At 41.6% G+C, this 26,458-nt stretch overlaps 3 protein-coding genes across 4 annotated transcripts; 2 read left to right on the forward strand and 1 right to left on the reverse strand.

The window, feature by feature from the left end:
* Positions 1–35: 35 nt before the first annotated feature.
* Positions 36–14,278, reverse strand: LOC101735343 (ankyrin-3). Of its 2 annotated transcripts, none has more exons than XM_004930674.5 (10): positions 14,048–14,278; positions 5,566–5,681; positions 5,000–5,154; positions 4,399–4,531; positions 3,399–3,581; positions 3,054–3,159; positions 2,575–2,715; positions 2,230–2,321; positions 1,521–1,670; positions 36–1,199 (listed from the first exon to the last, which is right to left on the reverse strand). In XM_004930674.5, the coding sequence occupies exons 2-10, from the start codon at positions 5,674–5,676 to the stop codon at positions 879–881; spliced, it is 1,392 nt and encodes a 463-aa protein (XP_004930731.1). In that variant the 5' UTR covers positions 5,677–5,681; positions 14,048–14,278; the 3' UTR covers positions 36–878. The 2 variants fall into 2 exon arrangements, with proteins under 2 accessions (XP_004930731.1, XP_062531290.1); XM_062675306.1 differs by lacking the exon at positions 14,048–14,278 and adding an exon at positions 11,947–12,182.
* A 1,096-nt stretch (positions 14,279–15,374) lies between these two features.
* LOC101735757 (uncharacterized) lies at positions 15,375–24,852 on the forward strand. The gene is made up of 7 exons (XM_038019530.2): positions 15,375–16,177; positions 16,380–17,444; positions 17,520–18,005; positions 19,437–19,617; positions 20,393–20,565; positions 22,175–22,341; positions 24,254–24,852. The coding sequence occupies exons 4-7, from the start codon at positions 19,437–19,439 to the stop codon at positions 24,453–24,455; spliced, it is 723 nt and encodes a 240-aa protein (XP_037875458.1). The 5' UTR covers positions 15,375–16,177; positions 16,380–17,444; positions 17,520–18,005; the 3' UTR covers positions 24,456–24,852.
* LOC101735617 (leucine-rich repeat-containing protein 34) lies at positions 22,364–24,143 on the forward strand. Its single transcript, XM_004930676.5, has one exon. The coding sequence runs from the start codon at positions 22,658–22,660 to the stop codon at positions 24,017–24,019; it is 1,362 nt and encodes a 453-aa protein (XP_004930733.1). The 5' UTR covers positions 22,364–22,657; the 3' UTR covers positions 24,020–24,143.
* Positions 24,853–26,458: the final 1,606 nt, after the last annotated feature.

Consider the following 26,458-nt stretch of genomic DNA (forward strand, 5'->3'; position numbering starts at 1 on the left):
CTCTGTTTATCATTGTAGGCAATGAAACAACTTAATAACCTTACACTCGTTTATTTTTAAAATATTGTCGGAGGATAAACAAAGTACTTAACTTATTAATAACATCGCTTTTTATTATTATTTAAGATATTACAATATAAATATAAAATCACAAAATATCACATAGAAATGTGTTTTCAGACTATAGGTAAATAACATGGTAAATATTTTATACATATACTTAGTATTTACTCAAATTTCCAGTTCCAATTGAAATAATACATTATATAGTAAGGTAATAATAGAAAAAGACAAAAAACAAGCAACAATTTAGATTTTGTTGTATAAAATTTATTTTAAGATGAAAACTATTTTTGGGAATAAATTAAAATCATGCCCCATTTTTTTTATTTCTATACAAAAATGAATCCATGCATTTTGCATACCAAATCTGAGTAACGAACAGGACTATAAAAATGTATAGGATTCCAATAATTTCTTTACAAAAATTGTCTCCTGTCGTGTTTTACTACTAAAAACTTAATATAAAAGATATGTATACTTTATAGTAAAATGTAGATACTTATAATACGTCTCAAAATGAAACATGTTTCGATCTAACATAATATATAAAAAAATGTAAATATTGTCGAGATCGAAATAAAAAAACTAACAAAATAATGTTTCGTCCACGATCTGAAATTAAGCGTTACAATTTTACAAATCTTTAATTTCCCATAAAATAATGGGAACTCCTACAGTACAAGGAAAGTAATATAAATGTGGCAGCACCAACAACCTTCTTAATTTTAATTTGACAAAGGCACCTATCGCGCTCGGCCACCTAAAAGGACCACATCCCTGATTATTTTGTCCAAAAATTAATGATAATTTACGATTTAACGACATTCAAAAAGCAGGTAGTGGTGAAGAGTTTTAGGTATTTCCATAGTTTTGACCGCGTGGGGGAAGGAGGGGCCGAACTGTTTCCGGAGGAATATCCTGACTTGTGCCAATAGGGATATTGGATTTTTGGCGCGTTCAATTAGTTTTTGCTTTTGTTCTGCGTTTAATATACTGTTCCTCTTGATCATGCAGAGGTCGAAGGCTTCTGCGGCTTCCAGAAGTAAGTAGAAGATATGCTCGTATTCCTCTGAAGTAACGTTTTGTAAGTGGTTGAGAATGCCATCCGGATCACGAAACTGGGTTTTCATTATGACCTGGAAGAAGTCCAACCATAAACTCTTTATTACGGAGTAGACAGCCCTTCTTAAATACAAAAATGTTGAATTTAAAATTAATGCAGACATCAAAACCAACAGGTAAATGCGGAGTGAGTGTTTCTTCTTGATGGTGCCATTCTTAGGTTCGGCAACGCAAGGCGAGACTCTACCGGTAGTCTGCGTATTGTGCGGGCGGTGGTCACTGTGGAAGCTTGTTGCTTAATCTACCTTCCTGATTTACCGGGAATTCTAAAAGTGGTATCAAACAAAATTCAGTATCAGCTGATACTTTAAGTGGTTGGCGAGTGTGGTACCGACCCTGGCTCCGTGCGCGAGGAGCATGGCCACCAGGTCGCGGTGGGGCCGCACGTTGCTGGCGAGGTACTCGGCGAGCGCGGGCCGCAGCTGAGCCGCGTCCTCCGGGCTGTACACCTTCAGGTTCGGGTCGGCGCCGCTCTCCAGCAGGATCTGGTCGAGGAATATGTTTAGCTTCAAACAGTATCGTGACATGACGGTAGACAATATCAAATTGTCTAATCGCGCGGTAAATTTGAAATAAGACGACAAAATAGCGGTAGAGACGCACGATCTGTGTACTTAGTCCGAGCTTTTTAACGTTCTCGATAGCGTAAAAGTTAACTTAAATAGCGCCCCTAGCGGCAAATGTAGACAAACGTTCCAACTCCATACAAATTTGAGTTAGCTTTTACGTTATCGAAAACGTTAAAAAACTCGCACTTAGCGCACTTGACGCGGCTCGACATTACTACAGATCATTAGGATCAAGAGATTGAATACTTGTAAAGGTTTCACTTCTACTGGGCTCCACGCTCTTATTATCATTTTAATGTTCATTGATGTACTCATTCGGCATTGAGTGCGGCTGCACTGTAATGTGCAAGTGATGTATTGTTAACAGCAGCAGAATATCGCTTCCACGCATGTTGTCACGAGGGGCCCGTCCTCAACACCACACCACAAAATGAACCTTCAATTTGAAGTCTGTGCGCATTTTAATTGAACTTACTTTAACGATTTCCTTTCTGTTGTCTATGTTGTCGGAGCAGGCGACGTGAAGCGGGGACCCGATCACGGAACTAGACGCGTTCACTTGAGCGCCTGCAGACAAACAATATCCTTCATGAGTTTTTAATGGAACTTCGGTCAGGCGAGCTGTCCCCGCGGCATGCCAAGGTACAGCCGCTGCTGGGAACTCCTTTCAAACTACCTGTGAAGAGCGTGTCATAGCGCCCGGCGCCGCGGCGTAGGGGAGATCTCATTATTAAAGGCACTCAACAGAATTCTTAGCCTCGCGTTTTTAGGTGAGTGGGTATTGATCAAAGACCAGTTCTTAAGCTGATAATACCCTCACCAGCTGATAGGAGCAGTTGTACCATGGTCACGTCTCCCTTCAGGATGGCCAGGTCCAGAGGGCTCGGCTTGCTGAGTTCAGGACAGTCGTAGTTCACGCGAGCTCCTTGCTTGATCATGAGGTTCACTACATCTGGGTTACCTGAAAATTATAAAGTAGTCAGGGTCAGGGCACGCTGGAGTCGGCCTTCGGGGAGCTCTGGTGGCTCTCGACGGAGTACGTTTAGCTATGTTTCTTTATCACACACAATGTATCACATGTTCAACACGCCTGACACGCGGGGTCAACAACCTCCTGCGTCGCGGGGAGGGACCTCGGCCGGCCGACATTATGCGGTTATGAAATTAAAAAACTAAAAAAAAAGTATTAGTGAATGAATATTCAATGCTTCATGAATGTTAGCTGATGGGGCTTTATAATCCCGTTCAGTGATCGTCCACTTGTGCTTCTTAGAGACATGCGGTGCCTGAGATCCTCACCACTGAGCACGGCGTAGTGTAGGACGGTCCTGTAGTCGTTCCTGGCGTCGGCCATCGCGTTGATATCAGCTCCGAAACTGATGAGGAGCAGAACTGCTTCTATACCCTGGACAGAGAGATAATATCTAAGATGTGAACGGCCTTAATGGGTAGGCTACATGCTGAGCAATTCGATCCTCGGTCAATTTTCAACTTGCCTAATCATTGTATAAGAAAATAATATTGCAACTAGAAATGTAACATGCAACTGATATCTGAAGGCTGATGAAGTGTCCGTATGGACTGCAACTGCAGGTACTCCGTGGAAGCGAGCAATGCTCCGTATAGAAAATGAGTAGTACTCACTTTCTTTTGTCTAGCAGCTTTCATGAGAGGAGTAAGCCCCGCTCGGTCCCTGGAGTCAGGGTTGGCTCCGAAAGTCAACAGCAACTCCAAGTACTCGGGGTCGGAGACCAGATTGATTTCGGAGCCGAAGAAGTACCTTTTGTTTGGATCAGCGCCGTGCTCCAGCAGTAGCTTAGCAACATCCTGAAAATGGAGGTTTGATCGTAAGCACTTTAATTGCTTCCAAGTTCCTGTTTGTTAAATTGTAAGAGAACTATCTAGTATCAGTGTTCAGAATTGTAGAGAGAACAGGAACTTGACCCCCGCCCTGGTTACTTGCTTAGTTTAGGGAAATTAAATACAGTACTGTGTTTGAACACGTCGTTTACCGACTTTCCAAGTGATTATCAAGAGTTACAACCAGTCACAACCCGGTATTATAACAACATTTGAATGGCATACTTCCTACAACTGAATGGCATTATTATTTTTCAACAGAAACATGCAGCTGGTGCAGCGTGTACCAACTTTTACTGGTAGGACCTCATGTGAGTCCGCACGGGTAGGTACCACCACCCCGCCTATTTCTGCCGTGAAGCAGTAATGCGTTTCGGGTTGAAGGGTGGGGCAGCCGTCGTAACTACATATACTGAGACCTTAGAACTTATATCTCAAGGAGGGTGGCGCATTTGCGTTGTAAATATCTATGGGCTCCAGTAACCACTTAACACCAGGTGGGCTGTGAGCTCGTCGACCCATCTAAGCAATAAAAAAAAAAACTTGTTCGCTACGACCACCACCTTTCCAACATATAAACTTAGGCATCTTGATTCTTGACCAAGCCTCTCGAAATGCAACGCGTTCCTACTGGGCAGCAGAAATACTATAGCTTTGCGGGCTTACATTACTGCCAGTGAAAACGCTGGATGTTTGAGGTCTTATGATTTGAAGACAAACGCCTACAGTAGCAACCTCCTCCATTGGTTGGAGAGGTATTCTGGACGTCGTCGGGTATGCTCACATAGTGCTTGTTCCTGATGGCCAGTCGCAGCGGCTCGTCACAGAGCGTCGTCCTCGGGAACTCTTCGCCGGTGTCGGGCCTGTAGTCCACGGCTGCACCGCTCTCCAGTAGCAGCTTCACCAGCTCCGTGTACCTGGGGCCGACAGAGTTATATATGATTTCCGGTCGTGAATAATGTTTAATGTATTTATAATGCAGATAATTTATAATAAATGCATTCCGAGAATAGAAGGCGGACTGTGGTGTTGTCTGAGTGCTACTCCAGTTTACCAGCATCCACTACTGGGAGGGTGTGCTATGCACGTGCACGAGTATCAACACACTGTATAGCTCAGTAGCAATTTGGATTTAAGAATAAGAAAGACGTTGTACATTACACGTGGATCTGGTCCTGATATCTCATGGTGACGGCATGGTGATGAGTGTAGAAGAGACGTCACTTAATACTGTCTGTCCATCATAATTAAAAAAAACCAGCAATATCCGTTCACTCTGCCTTTCCGAAGAGACTGGGTAATGATCACCAAGTAATTTCACATGTAGGTTTGTAACTCTTCAAGTTTAGCCATATTCCGCGACTCCAAGTGACGTGTTCACTCACCCGTGCTCAGCAGAGAGGTGCAGGGCGCTGTATCCGCAGTCGTCGGTCGCGTTGACGTCGCAGCCCCTGACGAGGAGCAGCCTTGTGGCTTCCACGTGTCGCTGCCAGATCGCGTAATGCAGCGGACGGAGACCTTGGGTCACGGGCTCATTCACCTGGAACACCAGAAAGTAAAGCTAAAATAACAACTGATGTCAGCTTGCAACACTCCACAATACAAAAAGCCCCTCGCTGATCGAGAAAATAATTAACATTTTGGCTATTAAATTATTGTCTACATAGTGCTTAGGAATTTGACTAGATATGATTCAGGTGTCGTAGAATGAACTCAGTTCCGAGATATAACATAAACTAAGTCTGTCTGTCCAGTTCTCAAGACGCAGTTTCTGTTATCGAATGTTCAATAAACATGTCTGTTTGGCGCAGCAATGATGTTTGTATTTTTGAGGCTAAAAAAACAGCCAACAGGTTTGTGTTGTAACAACAGATGCCGTATCCTTGACACGTCCAGCACGTGATGGTTGTGTCAAGCGAGCCGTGTTAACCTACCCTATCACTCAGCTCACCTTGGCTCCACAAGCCAGGAGGATCCTTATCTCATCCAAAGGCACCATCCTGATAATGGAGTCCGCCAGCTCCCTCTGCAAGCTCTTATCCGATATCACCTCTGAAGGCATTTTGACTGAAAGGAAAAGTACAGAATTTAATTAAAATCGTATATACTATTTGGAAGCCTTAGACAGTATCGATTGATTTTAAATATTGAACTGCCTTTTCACAGAGATACAAAGATTATGACGGGTAGATCACTGGTGGTAGGACCTCTTGGGAGTCCGCACGGGTAGGTACCACCACCCCGCCTATTTCCGCCGTGAAGCAGTAATGCGTTTCGGTTCGAAGGGTGGGGTAGCCGTTGTAACTATACTGAGACCTTAGAACTTATATCTCGAGGTGGGTGGCGCATTTACGTAGTAGATGTCTATGGGCTCCAGTAACCACTTAACACCAGGTGGGCTGTGAGCTCGTCCATCAATCAAAGCAATAAAAAAAAAAAAAGACAACTTTACGGCGGATCTAGAATTGAGTGGATATCAGAGGTTCTCACATTATCAGTGCCACCGCTCACTTTAAGACTTGTGGTTGAAGTCTTATTTGTAGAGCATTCTTCCAACTGGCACGCGTCAGACACAGCCGTGCTGTGGCTCTCACCCGTCCGGCTAATATCTCTAATTACGGAAATTTACGACCTTGGGTTTCAATTTACTCTCTCATCGTTTTAGTTCTTCCCGAAGACGTCTTACGTACACATGTCTTAAAGGATTTGTGTGTATTGTTTGCAGGGTTTAAATCTCGGCCTTATCCGATCAGTCTTTACGAAAATAGGCAGGGACTTTCTGTTAGACCATGGACATATTTCCGTCAAACTTACGGGTTACCAGATACCAAGGAGCTTTTACTTGAAAATATATTTATGATTTCGTTACATCGACAAAATTGCTGTCTAATGACCTCTCTGACGAACTAACGCGTGCCAACTGTGAACCTGTGTTCTTAGAATCATCGATCACAGCCAGAAATACTATGTGACGACAAACAGGTGATTTTTGGCTGCGGAATGTGCTTTTAAGAAATATATTCTACAAGCTTAAACAACTTCGTTCTTGCAACGGACAGGTTGAGGAAATGAGCGGGATAGTCGTACCTACCCCTGCGGGATGACATGACGCTCTAACATCAGTGATTACGCAAAATTAGTAAGTAAATAAGTACATGATGTTATTCGTTCAGCCTGGACGCCGATTAAATCGAGTGCACCGGGCGTCTTATCATTTAGAGGAGTTTACCTTTTTACGTCCACACAAGAATAAAAAGGATTTTGCATTCGCGTACTCGACTTCTTGTAAGTTTTAATTTCACTAATCTTGATGGTGCTACATGGTATTATTAATTAACTGTTTTAGATCTTAAAAATACACATTACTACTCAATGTTACTATTATTTGTCGCTGTAGCTTTTAAAATGCGTGGTAGCCACCTGAATTTGCTTGTAGTTAGACTCGCTGCTATGTCTATGTCCTACCCGACGCCACATTCTCTGTTCTTGAAGATATTAAAGGGAAATTCGGATCATGGCCCGATCTATGAATATCCGATATATGTATAACACGTTCTATTGGCTTCATTAAGTGTGTTCAAGATGCTATTACGACTTAATTCGCTGTAGCGTGAAGATCTTCCCATGATCGCGCCGGATTCTACTTTTCTACTACTACACAATTACGCACAATGGTCTGTGTTTTGTAAACATATTGTGTGCATTCATTTTGGCTCCTCGTTCTAGTTTAATACGCACTGTATTGTAATTAATTTGATATTTGAACGACAGCCAAAGGTGTGTGGTGAGATATGGCGCTGTTTCGTTCGACTACGAAATTTGATTTCGATAATTAGTTCGGCCCAGTGACGTAAACGAAGAGAGTGTTTTAACTGCTCAAATCATTCAAAATATACATTTAATGTATGGAACATACGGAAGTATTTCATCAGTTAGTTACTGTATTATGTGCTTGAAGTCTATGATAACAAAATACTTCAATGTTAAAGGCTTCGTCAAACAGAACGCGAAGCTGACGGCGCGCTATGACGCCGAGATGTGTTGTACTACTATAGTAACATACCGTCAAACAGAGCCCCAGCGCTATAAGTACGCAGCGCTCTGTCGCAGTGTTAAGACGCTTTGACGTCAGGCGTTGTAATTTTTTACAAATTTTATTTTAGCGTCCGAGTGAATGTGTATTAAAATACTGGATAATGCCCGAAAAATTGATAGAATTTGTTAGAAAATACCCATGCTTATACAATGCCACATCTGAATCACTCGATTTCTTAATACTTTTAAATTTTCACATTGCTATCGAAAGGCACTATAATTTGGCGAATGCGTTGCATCAAGGAGCGATATACTCATCTAGTCAATTGGTGTGACATGAAAAGAGCGCGACGTTAAAACGCGGCGCTAAGTACGCGTTCTGTTTGACGAAGCCATGATACATACAATTTTTTTAAATCTTTTTTGGGTACTTTACATTACCGTAATGCCGCTTATGTCGTAGGCGTGCGCTTGAAACGAAATCGCTGACCCCGCGTGCATTCTTATCTTTTTTATTTGTGTTACATTACTCGCAATATACAAGACTCTTCACAGCAGAAATACGCAGGGTGGTGGTACCTTCCCGTGCGGACTCACAACACGTCCTACCCACAGTGTTTTTTTTCCTACCTATGCTGATAGCCTTGAGAGGCTATTTTAGCTTACCCTAGCGTGTGTAGGTGAGCTCACGGGGCTCAAACCGGAGAGTTGCTAACACTGACCATAGCAAGAGCAGTGCTTCGTAAAATCTACCACCGGATCGGAAGCGCGACCCACTGAGAAGATCCGGCGAGAAACTCAATGGGCTGTGTCTGTAGGTTAAAACGTGTCAAATGCTGTACAGCTTCCCCTCAAGTATATCTATGAGTTTCCGAGGAGGACGGCTCAAAGCGGTAGAACCTCTTGTGAGTCAGCGCGGGTAGGTACCACCACCCTGCCTATTTCTGCCGTGAAGCAGTAATGCGTTTCGGTTTGAAGGGCGGGGCAGCCGTTGTAACTATACTGAGACCTTAGAACTTTATCTCAAGGTGTGTGGCGCATTTACGTTGTAGATGTTTATGGGCTCCAGTAACCACTTAACATCAGGTGGGCTGTGAGCTCGTTCACCCATCTAAGCAACAAAAAAAACCGTGGCGCGTACATTTTATTTGCATTTTTTTTTAAATGTTAACTTGTTCATTTGTATTAATTTCATAGTCGGCGGGCTATGGTAACCATAAATTCTATTGATACTGCTAACGTCTAATTAATAAGTGAGAATTTGAACCGCAACTAAATAATTTAGTAGCGTAATCGTCTTTTCAATGGCAATTCACTTCTCAAACTATTACTGCTCATCTAAGTTTGCTGAATGTAGTAAATGTTGCTTTTTTATGTTTGAGTGATTACTGGTGGCCGGAGGCCTTTCCAGTTTTACCAGGGCAGGTGGGCGAGTAAGGGCTCAGCCAGGGATGTGATTTGCTAACCAAATGCTGCCCAAGTGCCTCCAAAGGAGACCTAACAACTCAAGAGTAGCTGTTTGACGAATCTACTACGGAATCGGAATCGCGACCCGCTGAGAAGATCCGGCGAGAAACTTAGCGGGCCGATGTATAGTTTAGGAGTCGTATTGCTATTAGGTAGACCGTGAGTGCGTTGTCTTTGTGCAAAATAACTCAATAAAATAATTCTTTTTCTATTTAATTCAATACTAAGCTCCCCGCTATCGGTTTCACCTGTGTGGTCTACCCTTTATATCACTCGGATACTGATTCTTCTAATTATTTCCTTCTTCTTTTTTACTACCTAATTGGTAACCTAGGGGGCTATGCCAGAGTAACCAGGCAAGTAGGTGAGCTCTAACCTGTGGAAGACCGAATTCTGTCAAAATCGGTTCAGATGTTTATAAACGTTATAGCGAGTAAACAATATTATCTTCTCTTTTTCCCCACCTTATCCACTAGGTGGGGTCGGCATAGCTACTTTTTCCATTCTCTTGTATCAGCCGTCATCTCAACACTCACTCCTCTCTCTCTCATATGTAATTCACACAATCCATCCATGTCTTCTTCGGTCGACCTTTTCTCCCTCTACCTTCCACTACAATTTCCATACATCTCCTAGTCACATGCATCAATATTAATATTAACAATACTATGTTATTGATTATTTGTTTTGTAAACTCTGATCTCTACCAGTATGAAAGCAAACCCAAAAAAAAATGAAACGCCTATTAATCTTTTCTATCTTTCTTTTATATTAATATTTACATGCATGCTCCGATTTCAGTGTAGAATGAAATTTTTTTTTCTCCGCACAATGATTTTTTTTCTCACAATAGCCGGTTTTTGTTAAATTTTTCTTCTTTTGTTATCCATTTTCTGTTTTTATGACTTCTCTTCAATGCACAGACGCACCGGATGCTTCTCTTTCATTATATCTATTGATATTTTCTCCAACTGCTACATAAACCCAAAATAAACTAACCAGACTTGATAAACACCACACAAAAATAATTGGTGCGCGAAATACGTAAACATTATTTTTAATCTGCGCCATATCTAAATACAAATGTATAAATAAATATATCACGCAATATATTTTAAATTATTTGAACGGGGTCAACGTGGGCGCCTGCGGTGGCACACTGCTCCTGTCACGGCATTGGAAATAGGTTCCAATTTACTTGTGCTGAAAGCCTAATTTTGATTGTTTTGAGTGAAGGATTACCAGAATGGCGTCCTAGAGGCCTTTCCAATTTCACCAGGACAGGTGGGCGAGCAAAGGCTCAGCCAGGAGGGGCGGGATTTGATAATAGCTGCCCGAGCGCCTCCGAAGAAGACCTAACAGCTCAAGAGCAACTGTTTCGCGAATGAATGTATAATTTTGATTGTAAATGCGTGATAAACATTAATTATTTAGAGCGGTTCACCTCCGCATTTGGCTGTCGTTTCGAATGTATTTATCTCTCAGCTTTAACAGTACAACGGCTACCCCACCCTTCACACCGAAACAGATTCACGGCAGAAATAGGGAGGGTGGTGGTACCTACCCGCGCGAACTCACAATACGTCCTACCACCAGTAATTACACAAATTATAATTTTGCGGGTTCGATTTTTATTACACGATGTTATTCCTTCACTGTGGAAGTCAATCGTGAACATTTGTTAAGTACGTATTTCATTAGAAAGATCGGTACCCGCTTGCGGGATTCGAACACCGTTGTTGCATCGCTAGATAAGAATGCACCGGACGTCTTATCTTTTAGGCCACAGCGACTTCAAAACTTAATTTAGACAAAAAACATTCACACTAAAATTTAAATAAAAGTAGGTATCTCATTTTATTCGTTTCTCTGTATTTTCATAATAACACATCTATGTATTTTGGCGCGGGAAGAAAGTTTCCCGGGAAACTCCCTGACGTACATGAGATTGGAGCGGAGCCATCTTTGTTCCAATATACTTCATTATATGGTCCGGCATTGATGTAACCGATGTAAGGAAGACAAGGGGATAGAGTTTTCAACATAGTATCTGAGTATCAGCATACGTAGTAACAATATACATCTGGACATAAAGTTCAAATTGAAAGACTGACCTGAGTTTTCGTGAGCCTGAAATGTATATGAGCTAAAAACTCAAAGGTCAACGACCGCAGTCACTCTCAAATAAACGCAAGCGTAGATTATTTTAACAGGAGAAATATTTCACAACCTTTTTCAAAACGCAAAAACATTTTAAAAACATGTTTGCTTCCATTGAAATTTATTTGCGCAGCTTTAATACGTTTCCATACAAAACAGACAATATATTTTGATTTCACCTTAAAGCGCCCTATTTTTGAGACATATTAATCTTTAAAACACATCTCGAGATATTTGCAACGTCTTGGAAATAGTCCAAGTACCAGTATAGTTAGGTCTTCGATTGGCTGAACGCTACGTTGTGCTACACAGCTAACAGAGGTTTCGTTTAAAATGGGTTTATCAGGTATTTTCAGTTTAGTTCCGTTGACGCGGACGAGAGATGGCGCCACGTGGTTGCATGTTTACTAACAAAAAGAGAGTTTTAAAATAAATGGGCCAATACATCGCGCCAATATTAAGTGTGTATCTATGCATCGCACGCTTGAAGCGTCACTACACACATTAGCACGAGTCCAATTAGAATAGTGATATAGCCAAACCTTGTCATTATTTCTTTTTCGTTATCAAGCACCTGATGTTTTTTGAACAAAATCGGTTGAAACCTTCTGGTTACTATTAAGTATTACAATTCTGCTAACTAATAGCTACTTTTCATTACAAAACTCACTTTAATTGTATAAAATTAACTCTGCATGAGAGTTCGTGTTTCCATTTGTGTGTTCAGTGGGTCATAATGCCGCCCTGCATTGGCATGGTAAAATCAAATAGACACAACATGAGCTCCACATACAAATTTCTACAGTTTTGTTTAGATTAACGTGACAACAGATGATACATACATGCACATAAATGTATAAATACGTAACATCATATCGACATGCAGTCTACCGCCAAAACTCCCTGACATTTACTCAGCAATGACAATTCTGACAGCTAGCCTTGTCAAAGCAGCCATTTTTGTTTCCCAATCATAGACCTAGGTTTCCTACTTCATTGTTCCCAATTAATCGTCGATTGACAGCTGTCATTTTAATAGTGTTTTGAATTATCGCTTAATTTTTCTACTTGTTTTTAATTAAAAACTACTTGATATTTCGGTAAAATGAAGTGGCCGTAAGCTGAAAGATGTGATTCCTTGTGCACGTGTACCAAATGACGCGACTCTGTCAATGTTCAAATACCGCAGGCATTTTTCTACAACACACACTTCACACGTATTTACAAATGACATCCACGATAAAGGAATAACTACTTAAAGTAAAAATCTAACACTAAAATATAAATTTCTATATAGTTAGTAAAATATGCCACCTGATCATCAGTTCATTTATTTATTTATTCATCATCATTTCGAAGCTAGATATGTACTAATACTATGTCTATCTTCATGTCTTCACCTGTGCTAGTGTTCGGAGATATTTATTAACATTGACATTGCTACTGAGATGATTGACAATAAAAATGTCTCTTGCGCGTCTCTTTCCGATAACTCGTGTGACGTGTCTCATCCAATTTCAAACTATCGTCCCGTATTAATTTACGGGATTAATTTACGGGATTAAAATACGGGACGATATCACGCCGAACCTGGAGTCCATAGACATCAACAACGTAAACGCGTCACCCACCTTGAGATATAAGTTCTAAGGTCTCAGTATAGTTACAACAATCTTCTTTTTCTCCCCCCTAATCCCACTAGTAGGGATCGGCACAGCTAATTTTTCTCTTCCATTCTCTTCTATCCCCCGTCATCTCAACACTCACTCCTCTCTCTCTCCTATCGTCATTCACAAACTCCATTCATGTCTTCTTCGGTCGACCTCTTCCAGCTCCACCTTGCACTATAATTTCCATACATCTCCTAGTCACATTCATCTTCTCTCTACGCATCACGTGTACATACCACGCTAACCGAAATGAAACTTTAATGGTAATTTATTTATTTATGTCCGTGAAACCGAAGAAAGCCCTACATTAAAGATTTATTTGCTGCACGCAATGCAATGCAATTAGGAATCAGCTGAAGCGCAAGGTCACATAAAGAAAGGAGCATTACATTGCTGGTTTAAGAAATGTGAAGTATTCCTTATTTATCTTTATTATCGTAAAGTATGTTTCTATCCATACTGCGGTAAATATCCTGTACTTCGTGCTTTGTGAAGCTTTGTTGACCGTGTTATTGACAGAAGCTAATGAACTTGAACACCTCGAACAAAAGATGTTATTCGAACGACCCTGACTGCAGTGACCTACATTGTAAACATTCTATTTTCGTGCAACCAGAAACGTCATTATAACGGCCATCTTGGAATTGTGAATAAAATTTCGTGCGTATGTTTTTAATGAATTCGATGTCGCTAGTAAATTAATGATGTCACCTGTTAGTGTTTAATGGACATGATATATTTCTTAAATCATTAATAATAACTAAATATAGTTTGTAAGTTCAGATAATAACGCTATATTGATATAAAAACTAACATTGTTGAACTTTGCTATTGAATTTATTTATAAAATAACTGGTTTATATGTGAGCAATCCACTTTTGCCACTTTTGAGGTGTATGAGAAGTATTCACGATTTTGCCAATGTTTTCTTAAAAACAACTTTTAAAAACAAATTCGTAACCTCGTAAATTCGTAAGTATATGTTTTTTTTTCAAGCACGAAGGGTTACTGGTGGCTTGAAGGGAAGGAAGTTTTATTCATTATCTATATTATTAATATTATCGCACTAGTAAGCATAATTATATTGAACAATTCACATACCTTACTCCGTTAAAAGTCCCAACTTCAAAACACTATGCAGTATGACAAAAGTCCTTTGTGTGATTAAAAAAAAACTGACTTTTTAAACTTTTCCCGCGCTGTCAAAACGACAGAAATTCCAAGGTTTTTTCTATTTCTTTTCTCTTCCTATTTATTTATGAACAATGGACAGAGTACTGCGTTATATACGTGCGCTCGGGTTTATATTTTCAAATAGACTGTTTTTGGTAGAGTTTCGTTCTGGTAACAAAGAGAATTGGATTTGGTCCAAGATGGCGCTGTGCCAAGTACGGAGTTGCAATGGACGTGTAGGGTAAAACGTAATATTTTCATAAAGCTTAATGACTTTAGGAAACGCTTTGCTGCCGTAGAGGAGTAGACGAGCGCCTAGACATTACAATACAAGCGTTGCATCCTCAGAATAGGAGAAATTAGGTTAAATCTCAATGCAATTGCAATACATATTCTTTAAACCTTTGACCCAATTTGTCTCTTCGATCTTCTTACTGTTACGCGCTAGGGTTCGGAATAAATAAAACTTCCACTGAAATTTAAATGAAAACTCTATTTAACACTTAGAACACTCACAGAACACTTTACAATTAGTAACTCACTTCTTCCGCTTCGCTTCATGCGATCCGTTCGCTGTTTCGCTTCGAGTAAATCTGGTTACTAACTGCCTCCGAGTCATCTCTCCAATGTTTTTATAGTCGATACAACATCCCCAGAATTATCGAGAACATTCCTGACAAGTCGAGTAGTTTCGATATGTGTTTCCGCTATTTTACAATAGATGGCGTTGTACTTCTCGAGCGTTCTCAATTTAACTAGTTCTTTTGAGCGTTGCTCTTACCGTTTCTGCTATTACTAAGAGGTCGGGATATCTAGTAGGAGGAGTAGGGGGAGGTCGGGATGAGGATCGGGTCGAGTGGCGTGCCCTGGGAGAAGCCTATATTCAACATTGGGCCAAAATAGGCTGTTATTTATAATGATTTCTACAACTAAGTAAAACAAGACAACCATTAATATGCATTTTTGTCATGAGCCATTGTTTTTCAAAATTTAATGCGTACTTCTCTCCAGAGAGTTCAGCGACACAAACAGAGCGAACCCATATTTATCAAACATAGAAATAAACAAAGCACTAACTGTTAAATTAAAATATTGTACAATATAGTACGTCTCACCCTACTCACATTCGCACACCTTTGAGAAAACAACGTCTTGAAACGGACAAAGATTTAAAACAATCAATGAACCGTCCGAAGCGTCGGGAAAGTATATTGTTAATGTTATTTTTTGGCATCAATCGACGACAAATTAGTTTTCAGTCTGTAAATTTTTATATATTCGTTTCGGAAGTATCATTATATTTTTCAGAGACGTGTTTAAAAGCAATCTCTAGTTTCAATACGTAACGTAATCTTAAGACATCTCAAGTTAATGAACTCACCAGTCTGGTGTGCTTATCGGGCCGAGGGCCGAACCTCCTGCGTGATCTCCGTGCCTATGTGGTGCGCGGTATAGGAATGTGGGACTTGACGACCTACAGATATAGGGAGCAGACCTTGGGCCCAAGGATCTTTTAAGGCCCTACTGCATTAAACGATTCCCATGCACTTTTACACCCGACGCCCGATCGCCATCCGGGGTTAGAACCCGATCGAAGTGGGGGTTCCGAGTGTCAACAAGTACCTAATACTACCACGTCAAGTACTGAATTCGTATAAATTAGATTCTTAATGTTGATAATGTTTCAAATTTCATAGACAGCACTCCGAACCAAATTATCCATTCTGAAGGAGCTCGGTATTTCAAGGCTGTCTGCTATCTGCTTCCAACGAACTTAGAGAAGCTGATGCTAGTCGGTCAGGTCAATGGGAGAAGATCATGCGGACGCTCACCCACCCCGCTGGTCTGATCTGGTAATGATGCTCACGGCCTGCCAATAAATGAGGCTAGAAAGACCACCGAGGACGAGAAGGCGTGGGGATGTATGGTGCATCGAGTGGTCAACATTTTAAACTTGATACGATTGTTAGAGGAGAGGAGAAGATTGTTCATAATATTATGGACCACTACTCAGCATAATGAACAACAAAGAGGAAATCTAGTTATTTCCGTAACAAGGTATGTTTTTTTTGATTAATTTATTGTATTAAAAATATATCTAAAATCTAACTAACATGTTAGTACTAAAATAATACCTATTTAGACATTTGTAGATATCCACTAAAATGTAAGCGTTACACGTAAAATTTTCTCTAAAGTAAGACTTTATTCTGTGTTCCTTCTACCGACGCTAGTATGTGCTGCTCTCTCTTCTTCTCAGATCTAAGGAATACGTCAAAGAGATTGTAACTGTACTTGAGACCTTAGAACTTGTATCTCAAGGTGGATGGCGCATTTACGTCGTAGATGTCTATGGGCTCCAGTAACCACTTAACACCAGGTGGGCTGCGAGCTTGTCCACCCATCTAAGCAATAAAAAAAATCCTAAGCGATGTTTTTTGCATTGTGCGAGCATGGTACGGCCTGCCTCGTCCAACAAGAATACATCGGCGATATATAGTACGAATATGCAATGACTGATGCGCTCAACGCCTGTGTGCTAAGTGCCAGTTTTTTAACGTTCTCGATAACGTAAAAGTTAACCCTAATTTGTATGGTGTCGTGGCGTGCAATCTCTTTGACAGGGCATAAGACCTACAACGACTAGACATAGACTAAGACAGACACTTGACAAGAATTCAAAAATAAAGAGAAATGGAAAGAAATGGAAGTAGAGAAAGAGAAATGGAAAGAGGGCGTACGTGACTAGCAGCAGGCGGTACTTTTTTTGATTTCCTTATAGACAGGCACGAACCAGACGACAAGGAACGAATTGACCGTTCTCATCTATACTAATAATATATAAATCTACAGTGTTTTTTACGGATGTTCCGTTATAACTACGGAACTATGCATCCGATTGACTTGAAACTTGGTATCCATGTACAAAATACATGTACTTAATGGATAGGCTAATATTTATATGAGTGTTGGACTCCCTACATCAGTTACGGGGGCTGCAATGATGAGAATCTTTGTGGGGGTGAGAAATAATAATGTTAATTTTAAATGCCCAGCGAAGCGGACGGGTACAGCTAGTATGCACATAAAATAGACGACAAAAGAACTAATCGACCGTTCATATGGAGTTGGAAGGTTTGTCTACGTTTTCCGCTAGGGGCGCTGTTTAAGTTAGCTTTGACGCTATAGAGAACGTTAAAAAACTCGCACTAAAAAACCACACTGAAGCCAAATCTTTAACTCTGTTCGCGAACCGAACCTGAAACGGCTCGAAGCGACTGGGAGCGCTAAACGATGCAATGGAATGTCTACAAAACAATTCAAGGTACGTGTTCGTCCGTTATTGATCTAAAGTTATAGCGCGCAGATTAATTTCTCGATTCAATAAAAGTCCTCGCAGATTCCTCGGATGCCGGCCCAGGGCGTTCAGCGCTTAATGAAATTCAACCGCAGGCGATTACCTCATAACGAAATTAGGCTGGGGTCACACCAGGAGAACCAGCTCACGGTCGGCGATGTGCGCGAAGGGCGAAGACTAAAACAGCTGAGTGTTTTTTCTCCTCTGTCTGTCAGCCGATTTTCTCTTTTTATTTAGTAGTTTCTGAAAATATTTAGTGTTGCCAAATAAAAAAAATCCCAACTCTGTAAGTAAAAAAAAGGTTAATAACAAAAGAGACAATGTATTATATAAAATGAATCTTGAAGTGTCACATATTAGGGAAGAATGTCGACCTTTAGGTGGGAGCTAGTTTTTATTAATCTAATATACAAAATAAAATGCTAATGCTCCGTTGTAACCGCACCTCATTGAGCCTTCGTCCCGGAACACCCCAGGGGAATCACTCAGCACTTAGCAGCCGAGACAAACGGACAAACACTCCTAACGGTAAGCCTTTTAGTATACATAGCGATATCAATTCAAAGAGTTCTATTATTTGCTGGAGCCAACTTATGATTTTAAAATCTTAGATTGCAATTTCAATATCTCGAGCTTGTTATATTTGGATTTTATTGCCGTAGATTGCCAAATCGGATTCGCGCCCTATTTGTTTCCGATAGGCATCAAGTCAGTATCGCCTTCGTCAATTTTAGCCCACTTACAAAGCTATGTCATACCATTTTGGTCAATTAGTTCAATAGCGCTTAAATCTGTAAGTCGTCGTGGCCTAAGGGATAAGACGTCCGGTGCATTCGTGTTGAGCGATGCACCGATGTTCGAATCTCAGACGGGTACCAATTTTTCTAATGAAATACGTACTCAACAAATGTTCACGATTGACTTCCACGGTGAAGGAATAACATCGTGTAATAAAAATGAAACCCGCAAAAATTTTAATTTGCGTAACTACTGGTGGTAGGACCTTTTGTGAGTCCGCGCAGTTAGGTACCACCGCCCTACCTATTTCTGCCGTGAAGCAGTAATGCGTCTCGGTTTAAAGGGCGGGGCAGCCGTTGTAACTATACTTGAGACCTTAGAACTTATATCACAAGGTGGGTGGCGCATTTACGTCGTAGATATCTATGGGCTCCAGTAACCACTTAACACCAGGTGGGCTATGAGCTCGTCCACCCATCTAGCAATAAATAAATAAAAACCGTTATTTGTAAGTAAGTATAATTTAAAGATTCCTTGATTCGATTATACTGTGCTCTGGGCTCGCGAGGGTTAAAGGAATAGCATGAATATGTTTCTATTGCAACTGAACTACACGTTCCGATGGAAAGTCGTCATTGTAATGTATAATTCATCATTTGTTATTGTAATGTGTTAATACTTCTTAAATCCTAAAATCTTCCTAGAAAATTATACTTTGAAATGAGGTTATCTTATGTAGACGTTTATTAACGCAATGGCCTGACGTCACGTCACTCACCAAGCGATGGTCATATGGAAGCCTATATTTGTTATTGAGGCACAGTTGCAAGTACGAACTCATAGTCAACTTAGTTATATGGTCACTGAACTAGACTCACGGTACGCCTCTACATCGTGGCTTAAATGAAATAGTGAGTTCGAAGTTTATCCTACTTCGAATGGAACGCATGATTCATTTGTAACAGATACAGGCTCAGGCGCGGCGTCCTTGGTATCTAAAGTACAAGACAGGCTGGGACCGTCTATACGCGACAATTGAGTCTTCGACCTCATGGCTTAATACCGGTAACGGCATTCGGCAACCGTTACGAAGGCGTTAATCTCTAGTAATAGCTTAATTCCATGTGTGTCGTCAGCTCATTCACCTATCTATGAAGGTATTTAAAAGACACGAACCCTGTCATTAACAATGTAATCGTTACTTCGTGAAACGTTCGACAGATGGTTTTCTTGCGACCAACGAACATGGCCTACCCAGCCATCTGGCGCAGGTTCACCGTCAGACGCGACGGGGTTACCACACTCCTCCGCATCCAAGATCTAACGGAGGACTTGCGTGGCGCTGCGTTGGCGCTAATGGAGAAATACTTCATGAGTGATGAGCCCCCCTGTAAATTTATAGGTTTGTCTGAAGCTGTGCTGACGTCACTCACACTTTATCCCGTAAAGTATCTTTTTATTCATTAGCTAGGTGAACGAGTTCACGGCCCACCTGGTGTTTAGTGGGTACTGGAATCCATACACATCAAACAGCGAGTGTTGGAGTGTTGCCGGCTACCGCATCCTTCAGATACTCATTAATTTATTTGCGGTAGCGATGTGGAATACGTGATATGGATGAGTGATATGGATACGGAATGGTGGTGTCTGTATATTTGTGGACTTTGAACTCGCTCTACCATCGGTCACACCATTATAGATTAGGCCTCTACTCTTCCTTGAGCAGATTTCCGCAGGCAGATACCAATTGTTCTAATGAAATACGTACTTAACAAATGTTCACGATTGACTTCCACGGTGAAGGAATAGCATCGTGTAATAAAAATCAAACCCGTTAACATTTTAATTTGGTGGTAGGACGTTATGTGAGTCCGCACGGGTAGGTACCACCACCCTGCCTATTTCTGCCATGACGCAGTAATACATTTAGATTTGAAGGTTGGGGCAGCCGTTGTACTGTCAAAAAATTAGACCTTAGAACGCGTTTCGCAAGGGGGGTGGTGACATTTACGTTGTTGATATCTATGAGCGACGGTTACCACTTAACACCAGGTGACCACAGAGCTCGTCCACCCAACAGATCAATAACATAAATATATCATTGCCGGTATCGTGTTACGAATATACCAGCATCGTTGTGCAAATGTTCAATAAGATCTTTACGCTTCTTTGAACAGGTATTCACAACCACCCTCGAGCTGTGGCGGAACTGAAGAGTCTCTGGAGCAAGTCGGTTAAGGACAATCTGTCTCTAGTCTGCGTGAAGGACAACGATGACAGTGACCCGACCGTGGTGGGAGTGAATGTCCTGACCGTGGTCTCTAAAGCAGACAAGGAGGAAGTCTTTCAGGTCGTTATGAGGATATTTTTTTTCGCTACCTACTCGCTGCTAGCGAGAGCTACTTGCGGCCATGCTAGTGCACGGCGCATAGATACTTCGGCCGAAGTCTCAGTGACATTTGACTAGCGGTCCTCGCGCTCTCCGTCCAGACCGGCACGCAAGATTGCGACAAGTTGCTGGTCCGATTCGATGAAGTTCGGAGTACTTATCACTATTTATTTTTTATTGCTTAAATGGGTGGACGAGCTCACAGTCCACCTGGTATTAAGTGGTTACTCCAGTAACATCCATAGACATCTACAACGTAAATGCGCCACCCACCTTGAGACATAAGTTCTAAGGTCTCAGTATAGTTACAACGGCTGGCCCGCCCTTCAAACCGAAACGCATCACTGCTTCACGGCAGAAATAGGCAGGGTGGTGGACCCGCGCGGACTCACAAAAGGTACTTTTTTTTTTTTTTTTTCGTGTAGAGGGCCGAACCTCCTACGAGGTCCCCGCGCAAAAGGGGCGCGCGGGGTATGTGAGACTCAACGATCTGCAGGTGTTGAGAGCAGATCGCGGGCCCAAGGCTCACAAAAGGTCCTACCACCAGTAAAAAAACAGAAAGTATGAGAGTGTATTTCACCACGGTTTTTATTCATAACTAGCAACCCGCCCTCGCTTCGCTTCGGAAACATTAAATTCTATTATTGATAGGCGAAGCCCGCCATGTTGCGCGCGGTACGATAATAACTGCGGGTGACGCCGCGGGGTGAAGTTAGTCTAAAAAAGCCTAAGTTACTTCTTATATCATCAGCTACCTATTAGTGAAAGTCTCATCAAAATCGGTCCAGCCGTTCCAGAGATTAGCCGGAACAAACAGACAGACAGAGAGACAGACAAAAATAGTAAAAAAAAATATTTTGGTGTATGTACCGTATATATATATTCATATGCATGTAGTAAAAAGCGGTTATTTCAATACTACAAACACACACTCTAATTTTATTTACATGTATATAGTTAAGCGGACCTTTATAAGCCGGTTTTTAAAAAACTTATCGTAAGGGGTTATTAAAAATTTTACAACACTTTTAGAGTTAACAAGAGTGTAAAGGTCAGATAGCTCTTTATAAATAAGCCCATAAATGACTCCTTTCTGGATTCATTGGAAAAACGGTTGTCATCCCATTCGCCTTGAAACGTAGACTTGCTATTTCATTACAGTTTTGTTTCAGGGCAGTTGCTACTCGATCTTTCACCGTAACTTCGTCATTATAGTGATCCTTTCAAAATTATACAACTTAGAGACTTCATTGAACTTTTTGAGGATGCGTCTTCGCGTCTAAATATGACACCGGCTGACCAACAGTAATTATAGCGCGTTCTAATCCGTTAAAAACTATAAATGGGGAAAATAAAATAATTCACACGGCAACACTCTTTATACTGCCGCCAAATATGTTATTTATTTATGTCCCTACTATATAGGTTTTTTAATTTGTTGATAGCAGAAGATAGATCTCGTGTGTTTGGTTCACGGAAGTATTACCATCACTCACGGAGTATTTACTATCTTTGTAGTAAATGAATAAATATTCTTGTCTATGAATAAATATTAATTGAATTTTCTCAGTCGGACGACAAGGTCTGGTCCATGCTGTTTGGAGCCGTGGATTTAGTGGCCAGGAGCGTGAATATCTTCGAGAAGTACGACGTGGACAAATACTTGACTGCGTACGGACTGGTCGTGGATCCTGAATGGAGGGGCCTGAATATCGGAAAAGAATTGTTGGAGACGAGGTGCCTTTAACGAAGGCTTCAGTTTCTTTTTTTTGCAATGTTTATCTGATTTTTTTGCTAGTTATCTGATAAAACTCTAATATAATATACAGACATATTAAGTTGACAACGCTTTAAAAAATTAAGCCTTTTTCGTTTAGTCCCGCTTATGCTGGTTAATGAGGTGGTTAATTAAAAGTTTGGCTGCCAGATAAAACAATGTCATGTTGACATTTAGTGCTGAAAATCAAATTGTTTGTAATAAAACATTTAGACCATTTTCACGTTGTTACAACGTGTTTTAATTAATTTATTTAAAGCAAATTTGGAGAGTAAAATGATACCGAAAACAAAGAAGAAAAAATGCATCTGTGACACTAAAAATATTTTAAAGAAAATAACTGGTACCCCTGCGCCTTTGGATAAAAGAGAAATTAATGAAATAAGATTGAATTTGTTTACGGAGAGAAACTCTGACGGCACGGGCAGTTTGGTATTGAGAGGGAATGACATTTTTCAAAGATACAACAGAAGGATCACAGACTTTGATATATGCGCCATCTGCCGTTACATTCGCGAACTAAAACTTAGAGTGACCAAAATCGACTTGTGCTATAACAAAATTACAGATGTCGGCTTTTTTAAGCTGTTAAAAAAAGTACTCGTGAAAGGAAGATCTAGTGTTTTGGATCTTAATATTATGAACAACGAATTGACTGACAAATCTGTATTACACTTATCAAAATACGCACAGTTTATCAAGCTTAAATATTTGAGATTGAACGGAAATGATATTGGGACGAAAGGCGGTGAATATTTCGCGGATTTCCTTGAAAACAATACAAGCTTAGAACGATGCGATATCGGCCAGTCGGGACAAACGTTGACTAGCGTTGCTTACATAGTGACTGCATTGAGAATCGATCACGGCGCCAATCAATATTTGAAAGTTCTCGACTTGAGTAGAGTAGTGCCGCTGTTCAATCGATACCAGTACGAGACGAAGTGGCTAGCGTACCATATCGAATACTTACTAGAAAGAAACAACACAATTATAGAATTGCATCTTCAGAACAATGAATTTATTGGTCACGATATTGAATACATTTTGAGAGGGTTGAGAAAAAATAAAACTTTACTGTACTTGGATTTGGGTTACAATAAAATTAGGGATTACGGAATAGAATTAATCGCTGAATACTTTAAAGAAAAACCTGAGTTAGTGCTGTTGAATGTCGCAGGGAATAACATTGGAGACGCCGGTGCACGAGCACTGAGCTTCGGGCTGCCGTTCTCAAAAATACGCGCTTTAGACGTTTCGAAAAACAAATTAAACGCTAAAGGAGTTTTGTATTTATTGAATACAATAAAAAAACCAGTGTATTTGAGGTTTCTTAATTTATTTGGAAATAATTTTGATCAAACAACGTGTGATGTTATCAGTAGAATGTTGTTGAGCGGGGTGCTCTTTCAGCACACGATTGATGTTAGAATTTATGAATCAGGCGGGAGATTACACGCAGCTTATTACCCTAACCCAGCAGATAGGAATAAACATTTATATTACTGTGAATTAGACTATGGTTGCTACCAACCTATTTGTAAAATAGTTAGGAAAAAAATTGAAGAGAAGAAAAGAGTAAAAGTCGATTGTCAACAACGACATAAGCTTGATAAAACAAATGCATTTGATTTCTAATTATTATTTTTTTTCTGAGCACATATTGTATTATTGTAATATTAAGTTTGTTTATCGTTTATGCATGTATGTTTGTTTTGTATGACTTTTGTTGAGAAAATAAATTATTTTTATTCTTTCATAATTTTTTTGTTTTATTTTGTTAAAGTTAATGATATTTTTTCGGCTTTCGAGTTGTTAAAATAGTTCATTCATTCGTTCACATTCTTTTAAATTAATTTACGTTTTTTCCAGGATCCCTCTATGCAGAGCCATAGGGGTGAAAGTGACAGCCACCGTATTCACTGCTGGAGCTTCTCAAGCCGTAGCTAAGAAAGCTGGTTTCGAAGTCTTATTCGAAATAACATACGAAGAACTAGCCAAGAAAGGCTTCGTATTTCCGGGGATTGAAAAAGACACGAAATCTTCCAAGCTGATGGCTCTCATGATTGATTAGTCGAAATTAACGCCACCTACCTAGCACATCCTTATGTATACGGCTCTGTCTCACTCTACTGTCACCAATTCTTTTATCGATTCTAAAGGTTATCGATTCAATTTCGAACAGTTTAAAACACTAAAAACGTTGAACTACTGTTTCTGTGATACAACTGATCTCATTTACATTGACCTATCATGGTAATAAATAGGTTTTATCTTCTTGTCTGTTTTTTACTTAGTTTGAGCTATTACTAGCGCCATCTAGTATTGAGGATGATTAGTACGGCTATGAGGCAGAATTGGACTAAACTATAATATTCAATATTATTAAAAATGTAATCATGCATATTAAACAATATGATTAAACATTATAATTATATAGTGTGATAAAAAATAAAATACATTTAAATTCGGTTTTTTTTTTGACCTTCGACAAGCCCCTCCCTAATTACATTAAACAACAAAAATGCTATTATTTATCATGGTTTTTTTTTTTTTTTTTTTTTGGTCAGGAGGAAATCGCCGGACTTCCGCCCTCCCCTGGGGATGGAAGGCGGGGCATGTCGGAGTCGAACTGACTAAAACCTCCTGTCGCTCAACAACCCGCGTCCGAACCTCGCATGGGACAGAACCCATGCAAAGGCAAAGGGGGGAAAGTGAAGCGTTTAGTGCAGAGCACATCTCTCCCATCACCCTCCCCCTCGGGACGCCGGACCGGCGGTCGCCGGCGCCACGACCACCAGCCCTCTCGGTCGGCAGGCTATCCGGAGCCCGCCTAGATGGCGCCGGTTAGAATGGTCTATCCTACGGAATACCCCGCTGGGTCAGAACCAGCGTGGGTCGAGGATAGCCGGCCTTCCATCACCCGGATGCTCTTGCGTAAAACGCGTGCAGAGCAGCTTGCACGTCGTCTTCTTAGGCCCCCTTCGCCTTTCCCCAGACCGACATATGAAGGGGACCCGAAACACTTAGAGGGCCAGGGCTTGGGCGAGATCCGCCTCCCTGGCCCCCGCTCGACGGCGGCGGGCTTGCGTGTCTCTCACGCGCCCCGCCGCCTCCTTCTGCGAGATGGTGCACTCGCAGAAGTCGAGCATCGCCTTCCACGACTCGTCGTCGCCGAGCATCGATGCCACAACACTCGGCAACGACAAGTCGTTTCCTATTTTTGCGACGAGGACACGGCGCCACCCCTCCCATGCGGGGCAGGCGACGAGCGTGTGCTCCGCCGTGTCCAAGCCGCAACCACAATGGTGGCACTCTGCCGTCGGCTCGGCTCCGATCCGGTGCAGGAACTCACCGAAGCAACCATGCCCAGTGAGCACCTGCGTGAGCCGGAAAGTGAGGCGTCCTCTGTCACGATTCACCCAATTCACAAGAACCGGGCGAATCGCCTCGACGGTCCTACGACCAGCCGAAGGATCGGACCATGCCTCCAGCACGGACCGCCGAGATTGGGCCCTCCGCGCTCTGACCACACTGGGGCTGGGACGTGCCACGCCCCGGATACGAAGGTCAGCCCGCCACTGATAGTCAGCAGCGAGCGCCTCCGCCTCCAGGACCCAAGGCGGCGTCCCAGCCAGTACACACGCCGCCTCGAAAGAGATGGTGCGATAACCACGGATGACCCTGACCGCGATGGTGCGTTGCGGCCGTTGCAGCAGCTTCGCTACCCCCACGGCCAGGGACTGGCCCCACACGGGCGCCCCGTATAGGGCCATTGATCGCACCACCCCTGTATAGAGACGGCGCGTCACCTGGTCAGGCCCCCCGACATTGGGAAGGAGCCGGCTTAACGCGCCGGCCACCCCCAACAAACGAGGGACCAGATTCTGAAAGTGAGCACGGAAGGTCCAACGACTGTCCAGAATGAGGCCGAGGTACTTCAACTGCACCCCGACCCCGATACGGACGCCTCCAACCACGATATAGGCATCGACAGGTGGCACTCTCCGGGGCCTGTGGAACCACATGGCCTCGGATTTACTGAGCGCCACGTTGAGGCCCAATCTCCTGATTTTG

Source organism: Bombyx mori, chromosome 23 (genome assembly GCF_030269925.1).
Source record: "Bombyx mori chromosome 23, ASM3026992v2".
NCBI classification, from domain to species: Eukaryota; Metazoa; Arthropoda; class Insecta; order Lepidoptera; family Bombycidae; genus Bombyx; species Bombyx mori.